The 14,339-nt window shown below is 40.8% G+C and overlaps 2 protein-coding genes across 2 annotated transcripts; both read right to left on the minus strand.

Annotated features, from left to right (window-relative positions):
* Positions 1 to 9,124: 9,124 nt before the first annotated feature.
* Positions 9,125 to 12,388, minus strand: LOC104452342 (wall-associated receptor kinase 2). The gene is given in 3 exon segments (XM_039301265.1): positions 9,125 to 10,535; positions 11,121 to 11,291; positions 12,168 to 12,388. Coding segments are annotated over 3 exon segments (1,560 nt in total). The 5' UTR covers positions 12,352 to 12,388; the 3' UTR covers positions 9,125 to 9,330.
* LOC120288504 (wall-associated receptor kinase 2-like) lies at positions 12,352 to 13,062 on the minus strand (the record flags this gene model as incomplete). The annotated part of the gene is made up of 1 exon (XM_039302528.1): positions 12,352 to 13,062. A coding segment is annotated over exon 1 (711 nt), but the record flags the coding sequence as incomplete, so codon positions are not given.
* Between the last annotated feature and the right edge of the window lie 1,277 nt (positions 13,063 to 14,339).

Genomic DNA, 14,339 nt, shown 5'->3' on the forward strand with positions numbered 1-14,339 from the left:
CCTTTATAAGCGATGATGGAGCTTCTAGAAAGCTAGTAGTATATGCATTATTCATAGTCCCCACTCTATTGATAGTCTTCGCGGTGATTACATCATTAGTAATCAATCATACGGTTTTGTCCACCATCAATCGTAGCATATTCTTTGTCAGTTGTGGGGTCGTGCATGTTGTCAGCTATTCGATCCAAAACTTGTAATCATCGACCATAAGATCCCGCTGCCAAGTAACTCCATGAAAAATTAAAGTAGAAAATTCTATCACTATTGCTCTTAATTTATACTCTCCAAAGAAAAGCAACTTTCTTTGCTCTTTTAGCTTGCATTCAGTCCCATTCCTTGTCCAAAGCATCAGATGCAACTGACATTTACTCTCTACAGCTCTTCACTAAGAAGCCTTGACAAGCCTGTCGTGATTCACGTTGTGGCGTCGCAATCATTCGTAGGAATTTCCAAACTGACTCGCAAATAATAAAAGTCATGAATAGATAGATATTTTTTTCTTTTCAATCTCAGAATTAGTTTCGATGGGTGGTGCTCATAAACTATTGCATGGACATCTCTAACGTATGAACTCCTTAAATATTTCTACAAATATCAACATCATATATAAATCTTTATGCGCAGTGTAATATTTCGATTTATGCTATGTACAATTAAAAAAAAAAGGTATATAGATGATAAGTAATAAAAATTAATTAGATATAGCAAGAAATTGTTGATTCGGATCAGTTCGAATTTGAATTTGAAAATCAAAACAATACCAAACAACCCAAATATAGAAGACGAATGAGAACGGAATTTGTGGTGTTTAGATATGATTTGCTAATTAAAAGGATTTCAAGAGTCCAAAATTGATTTTGAGAATTTTCTTGGATTTGCCTAGTCAATGCGGTCAGTTTTCTTGGCAATTTCTCAAGTATGAGAATATGTCTCATCAGGGTGCTTTCATTATTCTGCCAAACACTTGAAAAGTCAAGTAAGTATGAAGCGTATGCAACGGGAGATGACAATCCCTAAAATTCGTTAAAGAACTCATTGCTCTCAAGGAAACCTTAAGAGGTTTTATAATAGAAAATTAGCAAGAAAAAATTCTAAACTTATTATACTTGTACAAATTCAATAATAAAATCTTCGATTGTGCTAATTAAAACTCAAACCTTTTGAAAATTTACCAATTTTCTGATCAAATTTGACCGAAAATCACTATAGTATATAATTTTTATAATTTTTCGAAAAAGGCCAAGTCAAGGCAGCCGGTTTCCTTGGCAATTTCTAATGTGCGACAATATGTCTTGCCTCGAGTTATGGCCCACCAAGTTTGGGTGCATCATTGATAGAGAGTATAAATGAGACAAGATGCTTATTCCGCCAAGACTTGAAAAGTCAAGCAAGTACTAAGCGTATGCAATGGGAGATTACAACTAGAAGTGATTGGTTCCCAGATGGTTCGAATGTGCCCCAAACCGAAATCAAGAACTGGACCAAAAGGATCGATTCCTTGTTTCTAAAATCATGAACCGGACCAGTGCCCTTGAAACCGAACTGACCAATTTGATTAAGTTCCCTAGTGGATTATGGAATTGGTGGCATGTTCAGATTTTTTATTTATTTATTTGTCATTAATGATCAAGACGAATTTAAGATGTTCTTGATAACCAAGACGTTTCTACAATCAATGAATTACGTGTAACAATATAGGTTTCACAAAAAAAAAAAAATTCCAATTGTGGTAAAATTTGGTTTAAATGAGCAACTACTGTTATGTTTTGATTTGTCTCACATCCTCAAACCAAATTACATTTCCAGTTCAGAGTACCACAGATATGATCCGAGATATGATCACTGCTAAGTAAAAGGACTTTGAGAGTCTGAAATTGATTTTCAGAAATTTCTAATGGTCAACCGAAAGTTTCAAGTAAATTAAATGCCAAGTCAATGGGGTCGGTTTCCTCGATAATTTCTTATGTAGCACAATAGGTCGCATTAGAATTTGTTATCGCCCGCCAACTTTGACTACGTCATTGATAGGGTGCTTTCATTACATTGCCAAGACTTGAGAAGTCAAGCAAATCAGTGGTAAGGGTATGCAGTGGGGGAGAGATCACAGCCCCAAAACAGGAGAATGAGAAAGAAGAAAAATCAACTAGAGCAGAATGGTTTGTGCTGGGGATTTTGTGCATGAAATGTGTTTCAAGGTCGATGGATTTTATACTCTGAAAATTTGTATTTTCCCATTTCTAGATTGTATCTATGCATTCTAAAAAGGAGTAAGTGGTAGCTTCAAAATAATTAATCATCTAGCTTCAAAGAGGTAGAATATCAACTTTTTTAATTGTTGTGTTACAAAATTAAGATGTAATAAGATTCCGTTATATACTTTTAAATTAAGAAAAGATACGTCATATGCAAATATTTTTTTTTCCTTTTTCTTGGCTAGAATTTCCAACTAATATGGATTGTGAAAGTAAAATTGTCCAAATAATCCTAAATCTATTGTACTTTTATCAATTTAGTTCTAAATTTTTCAATTTTACCAATTAAATTCTAAACATTTTCACATTTTGCTAATTCAGTTATAAATCTTTTCACTTCTTACCAATTGAGTTTATTCAGCCAATTTTGGTCGGAAATTGCTAACATGAACGGTCGACGCTAATGTGGCACTTTTTAAATAATATTTTATTTTTTATTTTTATGATTTTTTTTTTTTCAGATCTAGTCGACAAGAGTTGCTAGCCAACCCTCGCTAGCCACAAGCGAGGGTCGGCCAACCACAAGCAAGGGTGGGCCGACCCTCACTAGCTTTGGGCAAGGGCGTCGCACCCCTCGCCAACTCTTGAGGGCACGCAAGCCCTCACACAGAAATGGCAAGGCCTGTGATGCCTTGCCAAATTTGGCCAAGCGAGGACTTAATGACCCTCCTTAGCCCTAGGTAAGGGGGCGACCTCACCGACAAAGGTGAGGGGGTGCCAAGCGAAGGCCTTGAGTGACTGAATTGGCAAAAGTATAATAAGTTGAAGGCTTTTTAGATAATTTTCCCTATAGTCGATACGCATTTGTGAAAAATTATCATCATCAAGAATTCTATTTTTCCTTTTCCTTTTTCTAATCAAGTGACTGTAGTTATTAGCTTATTTTAAGCTGTGGAGTTAACATCAGCAAGTCCTGGAGACTTTTGCTAGACGATTCCACTGCAAATCCTCGTGTGACAAAGTCTTTGTGCGGTGCTGTGCGCGTTTAAATTTTCCAAATGCACAATTTATTTGACATATATTTCTTCAATCTTCCGTCCCTGCTCGTCCAGAAAAATAGGCCATTGTGGGCCAAAGACCGGTGCACAATTGTCACAGAAGAGCTACTCTTACTTTGCAAATAATCCGTGGGAAACAGAAAGTCTTGGTCTTCTCCTTTCCCAATTGATTTTTATACTTTGGTCCATTGGCGATGTTACTTCTACGCATGGCAAATTTTGTCTTTTGGGGCGTTGATTAGTGCAAAAATTGAAAGTTGATAGCGAAAGGAGAAGACCTAACCTCTCTCTTTCACGAAGAAAGAGACTTCTTGTTTAACTCTATATTTGAACAATTCAAAAACTTAATATTGCACCCTAACTGTCAGTAGTCAGGCAGCAATCATCGAGAAGACAAGCTGTACTCTGAGCCGGAAACTGGGGAACTCTTGTCACAAAATGAGCTTCTCTTACTTTTCAAATTATCTCCGAAAGATTAATTTTAGGAATCTATAGTCTAAGAAATTGTCTCTCCCTCCACGGGAATAAGAAAAAGTCGGGTCTTTCCCTATCGATTTCAGATACATTGTATACGGGGGACGTTGCTTTTGTGCATGGCAATTTTTCTTTTGGAGCGTTCATATTAATGCAAAAACTAAAAGTTGATAGGGAAAGGACAAGACCAGACGCTTTGTATGTTTGAGCATTTCCAAAACATAATATTGGACCGTAACTGTTAGTCATTACACGGCAATGACCGATGGAAGAGCCAACTTGTTGACAAATTTCATCAATTAATAACATTTGAAATTTCTCTTTATAATAATAATAAAATAAAATAAAATTGGGCGAAATGGGTCGAGAGACAGGCCCTACTAAACCGACCCGAACCTTATCGGTCTGGATTGGGCTAAAACCAGGCTGGATTCAAAGCCCACTACGATTCTACCCTTTTCTAAGCCAATTGAAAAATAAAATAAAATCCCAAGCAAGCCCACTCTTCCACTAAAGCTACACCAAGCCCAAGCTCAGCTAAATACCAAAACCAGCCCATATTTGCCAAGCTTCAATTTGAGTCCAAAACCCACTAATTCCGTCGCTAGAGTTCAACCCGAAATTCCTATTCCCCTTCCTCATTCATTCTTCTGTCCAACACGCTCCTCTCCACTGTTTCCCTTTCTCACGTTAAGGCTAACCAACCAACCAATGGACGAGGAGTTTGAGAAACCTTAGACTAAGCTTACAACTAGGAAGCTAGGTCACGAACAAAAAAATTCACAGTGGGTATAAAAATATTCTTCGCCCAACTTTCATCATCAGCTACCATATCCAAGCATGATCGCCGTCCAGCACCCATCCGAGATTTTACAAAATATGGTCACAACATGATTGAGCCAAACAATGGCATTTTAAGGAACCCCAACAGACAAGCTGGTATGGACTCATTCAGGACAAAGAAGAGGGTAGGCAACAACGTTGAGGGTAGCCACGAATCGTACAAAACTTCAACATATCAGTTCGTCGAATGAACACTATATAAAACAGAACATGCTATGCTTGTACTTACTGTTACGTCAGCCAGAATAAGAGAGAGATGCTCACGACATCGGTTTACACATTTCAGCAAACAGCCGGCGAGCGCAGATTGAGAGGAAAATATTGACCGCTTTTAGAACCCGAACTCAAATTTGGACTCCAAAGAAATCATCACGAGACAACCGAAATCAACAACAACACCCAGCTAAACCCAGCATGCGTACGGGCTTAAGGAAACCAAGTCTCGGCTTTGCTTCGATCAAAACAGCGAGGAATAACAGGGATTCACGAAAACGACCGTCGAATCGCGGAGTTCCCTACCCGACTCGGAGACGGCGGCAAGCGGGCCAGCTCGTGACAAATCGGGCTATGGTCTGCCGCCTTGGTATCTTTGAGCCGGGATCCTCGGGCAATATAGGTTCGAACCAAGTAAAGAAACTCACCAGCGACGCGGAGATTTGGGAGCGAAAGATCGTGTGCTCGCGGGCGTCAGCTAGAGGTCGTCGGAGAGGGTTCGGGCGTGGTCGATCTGCTGGAGAACTCCCTTCCGCTCTCCCTCAAGCTCTCTGTTGGTCCCCTTCTCAGTGCATTCTGTTCCCCTCCTCCCTTCCACTCCTGCGGTGCCGTCCCCTCCGTGCTCTGCTCTGCCGTCTCTTTTTGCTTTTTATGTTCTGCTGCTGTGCTGCTTTTTTCTTTTCCTAGGTCTCCCGCGTGCGAGGATGGCCAGGAAGGAGACAAGTTGGCGCGGGCCGGGCTGAAGGGAAAAAGGCCGGGCCTAACGCAGGGAGAAAGAGAGGCGGGTGGCGGGCCGGGCCAAGGCCGGATCCGGCCCGACCCGACCCCTAAGCGTTTTTTTCTATTTTCTCTTCTTCTTTTTTTGTTGTTTTGTTGCTTTTTTTTTTTTGTTTAAAAATAGGTGTCAACGAGATAGATTATGTTTTTTTTTAAATGTGGAAATAAAACAAATTTTAAAAAATTGGTCCAACTAGGGTGGCCGATTCCACATTTGGACAGCCGACATTCACGTCAACAATTTTCGACCTAAATTAGTCAGATGAACTAAATTGGTGCAAATGTAGAAAGGCTTATAACTAAATTGGTCTAATTAAAAGATTTATAATTGAATTTGTGCCAATATAATAGGTTTATAATTTTTTTTATTTTGGTATTTTTCTTGAATTACAACACATTTATCATACATGCTTCCATTTTGTGGGAAAATCTAACGTCTCATAGAACTCCCGAAGGAAAGCGGTGAATCGTAACATTGGATAAAATGAAGATGCTAAAAAAGAAGCATTTTCCAGAAACTTATCAGCAAGATGCCTTCGATAAATTCCACAATACAAAGCAAGAGGAGTTGTCCGGAGAATAATACACCCCCAAATTCTAGCATCTCATGCTGCGATGCGATGTGGTGGAGGCAGAGGAGCAAACTATAGCTCCGTATTTTGGTGGTCTTCATTTGAAAATTGCCGATGCTGTCCGATTACAACCTCACGATTACAACCTCATCGGACTTTTAATTAGGTCTTCAAATTATCGATGAAGGTGCAAAAGCAACTCAAGGAGAAAAGAGAGTTTGAGTCAGAAGCCATCAACCAAAGAGGGATCCTCTAATCTTGGGAGTTCGACTTTAAAACCTTTGTCGCGATCGAAGGAAGCCGTTGAACAAAGGAGGAGCATCTAAAACCAATTAGCCAAATGAAGCTAACAATAAACCAAGAAGATTGGAAAAGTCATGGATTTGGTCGCATTGCCTCGAGTGTCCTAATAGAAAGATCATTTCTCTTTTACACGATGAGCAACGGGGGGAGTCGCAACACAACCCTTTGCTCCAAGAAGATTGAACGAGCTGCGAAGAAATCGTTTACAGAGATCAAGGAGAAGCTCTCGTCATTCGAAGGAGTTTGCATGCTGCTCATCTTGAGGATGACGACTGGCTTTGCAACGATATACTCCATACAAGACTGTACTTCTCATTTTAAAGTACGTGATGCCATTATCGATAGTGGATGTTGTGAGAACGTTGCGTGGATCACCATGGGAGACAAGGTGCATCTCAAGGCAGAGGATCATCCAGATCTTTACAAGCGTTCTTGGCTCAAGAAAGGGAGTGAGATAAAAGTAAATAACCGGTTCTTGATTTCAGTCTCTGTTGGCAAAAGATATAAAGATGAGATTGTGTGTGATGTATAACACCTGTTCCTTTGTCAAAGACCGCGTCAAGATTACAGTGGGCCCTCGCAAGACGGAGAGAGTTTCCGAGCCTACTCATGGGAAAGGAACAAATCATCTTTCCAAGTCTAACTTTTCCTAAGCATCGGCGGATGCTTGTGAGGCTTACGCTCTTGTTATAGTGGAAGAAAATGAAGCAAAAGAGGAGATCCCAACCATGTTGCAGCGGTTGCTTGAGGATTTCTGTGAAGTCATGCCAGTGAAATTCCATCCAACCTTCCTCCTATAAGAGAGATTCAACATTATATCGATTTTGTGCTCGGTGCTTCTGCTCTATCGATTGAGCTCTGAGAAGCATGAAGAACTTCAAAGGCAAGTTGATAAACTCTTAGCCAAGGGAGCAATACAAGAAAGCTCGAGTCCTTTTGCTGTCCCGGCACTTCTAGTTCCAAAGAAAAATGGTTCTTGGCAAATGTGCATTGATCGGTGAACAACATAACCATCAAGTTTTTCCTTTTCCTTGCCTTGGTATTGCTTGATCAACTTCACGGAGCTTGTGTGTTTTTCCAAGATCAATTTTGGAAGCAGCTATCGTCAAATCCTGATGAAAGTAGGAGATGAAAGGATGACAGCTTTCAAAACTAAGAATGATCTTCTTAAATGTATGGTGATGCCCTTGGACGTTTCTAATGCTTCTAGTACTTTTATGCGTCTTATGATCTTTTTTTTTTTTTTTTTTGGTAAAGGTAAGAATATTTATAGGACAAAAGAACAAAGAAACTTTCTTACACTCTAGATTTTATGATCTTTATAAACCTTTCATTGGCTAGTTTGTCCTGTATACTTTTGATGACATCGTGATCTATAGCATAGCAAGGCACAAGTGGAACTTTTGGAACATCAAATTACGGGAACAACCAGGGAAAAGTGCCAAAAAAGTCCTAAACCTTTTACATTTGTGCCAATTTAGTCCTAAACCTTTTTTTGGTGCCGATTCAGTCCTAAACCTTTTTAAGTTGTGCCAATTCAGTCCTTTCCGGCCAATTTTAGCCGGATTTTGCTGACTGGACGCCGGCCGGCTGACGTGGCATGATCGGCGATGACGTGGACAAAATTTAATAATATTTTAATATTTTTAAATACTTTTAATATTTTTTTTTTTTTTTTTTATTTTTTATTTTATTTTTTCCTCCAGCCGGTTCTTGAGGTCCGCGACCGGCCAGTAAGCGACCGCTGCCGGGCGAGGGCCGGCGAGGGCGAGCTTCACCCATGGCCGCCTCACCGGATCAACCGGGCGAGGCTCGACCTCGCCGCTTGATCTAGTGAGGCGGCCATGGGTGAGGCTCGCCCTCGCCGGATCTGGCGAGGTCGAGCCTCGCCGGCCCTCGTCGGCCATGGGCGAGGCTCGCCTCGCTAGATCCGATGAGGCTGGCAAGGGTGAGCCTCGCCCATGGCCTAATCTAGCGAGGCGGCCATGAGCGAGGCTCGCCCTCGCCGGATCTCGGCGAGGTCGAGCCTCGCCGGCCCTCGCCGGCCATGGGCGAGGCTCGCCTCGCTAGATCTCGGCGAGGCTAGCAAGGGTGAGCCTCGCCCATGGCCTGATCTCGGAGAGGTCGGGCGAGGGCCGGGAGGCGAGGCTCGAGGCCTCGCCTATCGCCCATGGCCGATCCGCCCTCGTCGGCCATGGGCGAGGCTCTCCCTCGCCGGATCTGGTGAGGTCGAGCCTCGCCGGCCCTTGCCCTCGCCGGCGATCGCCTTGGGCCGGTCGCCGGACCCCGGCGACCGGCTAGAGGAAAAAGACAAAAATAAAAAAAATAAAAAAATAAAAAAAATTATTAAAAGTTGTCCACGTTAGCGCCGATCAGCCACGTCAACCGGCCAACGTCCAGCAAAAAATCTAGTCAAAATTGCCGGAAAGGACTGAATTGGCACAACTTAAAAAGGTTTAGGACTGAATTGGCACCGAAAAATGTTTAGGACTAAATTGGCACAAAGGCAAAAGGTTTATAACTTTTTGGCACTTTTCCCGAACAACCACATATGCCAGCCTGAAGAAGTGTCACTTCTGCACAAGTAGCCTGGTTTTCTTAGGCTATATTGTCTCCAAGTATAGTGTTAGAGTAGATCTTAGCAAGATGGAGGCAATAGAAAGCTGGCCAATTCCTAACACGCTGAACGAGATAAAAGCTCAAGAATGTTTTTGGCCTTTTTTATTTTTCAAATATCGTCCGAATGTTACGTTACACAAATATAAAGGCCAGTTACTCTACTTGGACGTAGCATCTGAATTTTAAGCACATAGAGCAAGCAACTAAACAGACAAAACAAAAAGAAAAAAAAAAAGAAAAAATGAATAATAGTTCGAGGGCCAACATAGCCATGAAGTCTCATCTTCCACTTTCAATTTCGAAGGGCACTTGGTTTCTTATGCTATCATCATTTCCTGATGCATTGCTTTTGAGGATGCCATCACATTTGCTTGATCTCTCACCAAGCAAATGCTCAGCTTCTTCAAGATCACAGCTCTGATTCACCCATGAATGCCTGTCCATCACCCACATCAGTCCCTCCAATTCCATCGCCACTTCCTTCATGGTCGGCCGATCTTCACCTTTCACCCTCAGGCATCGGTTTGCCAGCATTGAAACTTCCATAATCTCTTCTGGGTTCCCCTCGTTCAGCACCCTCAGGTTAATGATTTCGAACAGCCTCTCGCCCTTTATTGCAGAAGAAAAATACAAGGACAAGTTCCTCTCATTCTTAGCCCGCTCAAAGGACAAGGCCCTCAGTCCAGTCAGTAACTCAGCCAACACAACCCCGAAGCTATAGACATCGCTCTTCTCAGTCATCTGGCTCGAGTGGAAGTACTCGGGATCCAAGTACCCGAGCGTGCCTTGAACCAGCGTGGTTAGTTGTGTCCGATCGAGGGGTACTAGCCTGGAGGCTCCGAAATTGGCAACCTTTGCGGTGTAGTTTTCGTCCAACAATATGTTTGTGCTCTTTATGTCTCTGTGCAAAATCCGAGCAGATGCATCGAAGTGCAAGTACGAGAGCGCGCCTGCAGTCTCCCCCGCAATGCAGAGACGAGCCCTCGAGGATAATGTGGACTCGTGGCCGCACTTATGTATGTGGTCGGCAAGGGTGCTATTGTTCACAAACTCATAGACTAATAACGGGACCTCCGTCTCGAAGCAACAACCCATTAGCTTAACCACATTGTGATGATTAATTTGGGAGAGGATGATCAGCTCGTTGATGAATTCTTCAACATGACCTCGGTCCAAAATCTTGGCCTTCTTGATGGCGACAACTGTACTGTCTGGTAAGATCCCTCGATATACTGTTCCTTGGCCTCCTTGGCCTAGGATTCAGCTTTCATGGTAGTGGTCCGTGGCCTTCTTGAGCTCTTCGTCAGTAAATATTCTCGCCGCTTCAACAGAACCTTCGTGCTCAGAAAGAAGTCTCTGCAACATAAGGCGGCCCCCATTTTCTAGGAAGAACTTCTCTCTCCGTCTGCTGATTTTTCTCTCTCTCAGCCCCCAATAAAACCAGGAAACGCCCAAAAGAACCAGCAAGAAGCTTATGCTCACACCTAGGAAAAGACATTACATTCGGTGTACAAACAAATCAGTCGTCCATCACCCTACATAAGGTTCACACACCCACGAATTGAAAATGAAAATGAAAAAAAAAAAAAAAAGAGAGAGAGAGAATCGGAATATGCTTAACTCTTTCTTTTTCATTGCTCAAACAATCTTGTGTTAATTTACTTCTCTGTCCTATTTTCTTTTCTCCTCCATCAACTTGAAGCTTTTTCATTAAGACAAACCTTGATAATAGCAAAATAAACCTAAATATATAATTATGCTGAGAGTATCTTACGATAACAGGAACAATTCAATGCTTGATTCTTTTTCAACAACAGAAGAGCAAGTGGTTGATTTTGTTAATATTGAATTGAATAACTTGAGATGGCGATATATGTATATAATCTCAATTTAATTCACGGACACAATTAATTCAAAGAGAAAGATTTACATCCAAAAAATCTCAATAACTAATAGCAGAAGATGGAACAATGACATAATAACAACATTTAAAGAATGTGAATAAATTACAAGATAAAATAAGCTTTTATATAATGAAAAAGTTTGAGCAATGTGTACGACTTACTGACCTAGCATGATGTCGTTCGAGCGAAACCTCTTTTCATGGATGATAGGAGTACAACCCATGCCATCGTTTCTTCCATCTCCTTGAGATCCCTCTGGACATGAACAATTATACGTTCCTGGCAAGTTCGTACAATCTCCAACGCAGGGTTGTGAAATCACGCATTCATTGATATCTGGAGGAACATATTCCAAATAGAAGAAGTAATCCGACACAATTTCAATTGGAAGAAACTTGAAAAAGTAAATAGAATTCCATGATTTGTCAACACTTTCAATCTTTGAGAGGACATATCGAGTTGATTTGCTTTTCCTAAGATCGTGATAACTCACCACAGTTTTTAAGTGATAGGTCATTATCTCAAGAGCCTAAGCTTAACCAAGCACTTGATCTTTGTTTAGAATAGAAGATTTAAGAATTATCCAACAAAATTGTGCCATTACTAACTAGAATAACATATCGCATAGAAAAAATTCAAAAATAATTGTCTATAAATACAGAATATTGCTGGTGTATTACTATCGGTACATGAAATTGATTTACAAGCTAATTTGACAGATTCATATAGAGGGTTCGGTATGGTCCATTTATTTATAAACTCAATTGCAGTCGACCGCTTCAGTTTGTAAAACAATTGTACGGACAAAATTTAAGAGAGAAGAATGTCTAGCTATATCTGGAATGATTGCTGTTAAAATTTACAGATTATTGCTAAAGCGCTTCATAGGTCATAGTAAATTTCAAGCAATGAAAATTCGTGCATCCGAAAGAAAAAAAAAATTATGATTGTGTTTAACGGGCTAGATTGTTATGATTTTTAAGATTATAAATGTTACGTGATTACTAGGAGAATCGTTTGAAACATGTACCATTCATCAAGTCAAAATTTGGTCCTCTGACTTGAAGTTTCCACGAATTTCTTTCTCTGGGTTATTTATGCAATTGGATCCATTTAACATGGCCGCCCTTATGGAAATAATGATCCACGATTCTAAACAGGAGCACTCGTTCGGATGTGAGGTGGGTCTAATGAAAAGACTGGAAAAGGTACCTTGACAACCATTTTGGAGATAGGGGTTCCCTTGAAAACCCTCCGAGCAGCGGCACTGGTAGCCGTTTCCATTCTCAGCATCTGTACAAATGGAGTTCTCTTGGCACATGTAGGTCGTTGTATTCTTCTTTGCATCATCGCATGTTTGATCTGGAATTAACCAATCGACAACTATAGGGACCATATCAAATGGCAGCTCGTGCAGATTGTCCTTAGAGAAGCTAAAGCCGTCTTCGGCAACGAAAGCGTATCCGCATGGATTGAATTCCCAGATGCCGACATGATTGTTATAGCTAGTGACAGAGATGTTGTATCGGTAGGCGTCTCGAGGTATGCTAGTCTCGCAGCAACCAATGCCTGAGCACGACCCATTAATCACGTCCGAGATGTTGCCGCATGAGGACAAGCACCCCGTCACATACGTGCTTCCGCTGAAGGTCGCGTACGTGTCGCATCCCACGGCGATAAATTTGTTCTTGGCAGAAGATATGGGGAAATCGGGAAGAATGAGCCAAGGATCATTGTTGTTCAAGGATCCGCCAGACGAATTATAACAATCTCTGGCTACAAACATTGTTATACTAATCTCGTGATTCTCAAAAGATATATTGAGTATTTGGAGATTAGAATCTTTATCGTACATATAAGGAGTGGGAGTGCCAGTCGAGTTGTCGCAAAAGATGAAGAAAGAGTCTGATTCTTTGAAGTAGCAGTCGTTGCCGGCGTTGTTCATCCCAAATGGGTACGCGAAGGTGAGGTTGCCACATCTGTTCGCGCATCCGGGCTTTGTTGTTTGGACTACATCCGCCGTAACAACTGAGAATAGAGCCACCAATGAGCACAACGACAGCACAACTCTCAAGGGAAGTCTATGGAGCAGCATGGATCCACCCATATTCTTCCTGAAATGAAGTGATTGTTTGCAACAAGATGATGAGCTTCATAGCCTGATGACAACCTTTATAAGCGATGATGGAGCTTCTAGAAAGCTAAGTAGTATATGCATTATTCATAGTCCCCACTATATTGATAGTCTTCGCGGTGATTACATCATTAGTAATCAATCATACGGTTTTGTCCACCATCCAATCCTAGCATATTCTTTGTCAGTTGTGGGGTCGTGCATGTTGTCAGCTGTTCGATCCAAAACTCGTAATCATCGACCGTAAGATCCCGCTGCCAAGTAACTCCATGAAAAATAAAAGTAGAAATTTCTATCACTATTGCTCTTAATTTATACTCTCCAAAGAAAAGCAACCTTCTTTGCTCTTTTAGCTTGCATTGAGTCCCATTCCTTGTCCAAAGCATCAGATGCAACTGACATTTACTCTCTACGGCTCTTCACTAAGAAGCCTTGACAAGCCTGTCGTGATTCACGTTGTGGCGTCGCAACCATTCATAGGAATTTCCAAACTGACTCGCAAATAATAAAAGTCGTGAATAGATAGATATTTTTTTCTTTTCAATCTCAGAATTAGTTTCGATGGGTGGTGCTCATAAACTATTGCATGCACATCTCTAACGTATGAACTCCTTAGATATTTCTACAAATATCAACATCATATTTAAATCTTTATGCGCAGTGTAATATTTCGATTTATGCTATGTACAATTAAAAAAAAAGGTACATCGATGATAAGCAATAAAGATTAATTAGATACAGCAATAAACTGTTGATTCAAGTCAGTTCGAATTTAAGTTTGAAAATCAAAATAGTACCAAACAACCCAAATATAGAAGACGAATGAGAACGAAATTTGCGGTGTTTAGATATGATTTGCTAAGTAAAAGGACTTCAAGAGTCCAAAATTGATTTTCAGATTTTTTTTAGATTTGCCTATAACGTTTCAGGTAAATTCTAAGTCAATGCGGTCAGTTTTCTTGGCAATTTATCAAGTATGAGAATACGTCTCATCAGGGTGCTTTCATTAACCTGCCAAAGACTTGAAAAGTCAAGCAAGTATGAAGCGTATGCAACGGGAGATGACAATCCCTAAAATTCATTAAAGAACTCATTGCCCTCAGGGAAACCTTAAGAGGTTTTATAATAGAAAATTAGCAAGAACAAATTCTAAACCTATTATACTTGTACAAATTCAATCATAAATTTTTTGATTGTGCTAATTAAAACTCAACTCTTTTGAAAATTTACCAATTTTTTGATCAAATTTG

This window comes from Eucalyptus grandis, chromosome 9 (assembly GCF_016545825.1).
Source record: "Eucalyptus grandis isolate ANBG69807.140 chromosome 9, ASM1654582v1, whole genome shotgun sequence".
NCBI classification, from domain to species: Eukaryota; Viridiplantae; Streptophyta; class Magnoliopsida; order Myrtales; family Myrtaceae; genus Eucalyptus; species Eucalyptus grandis.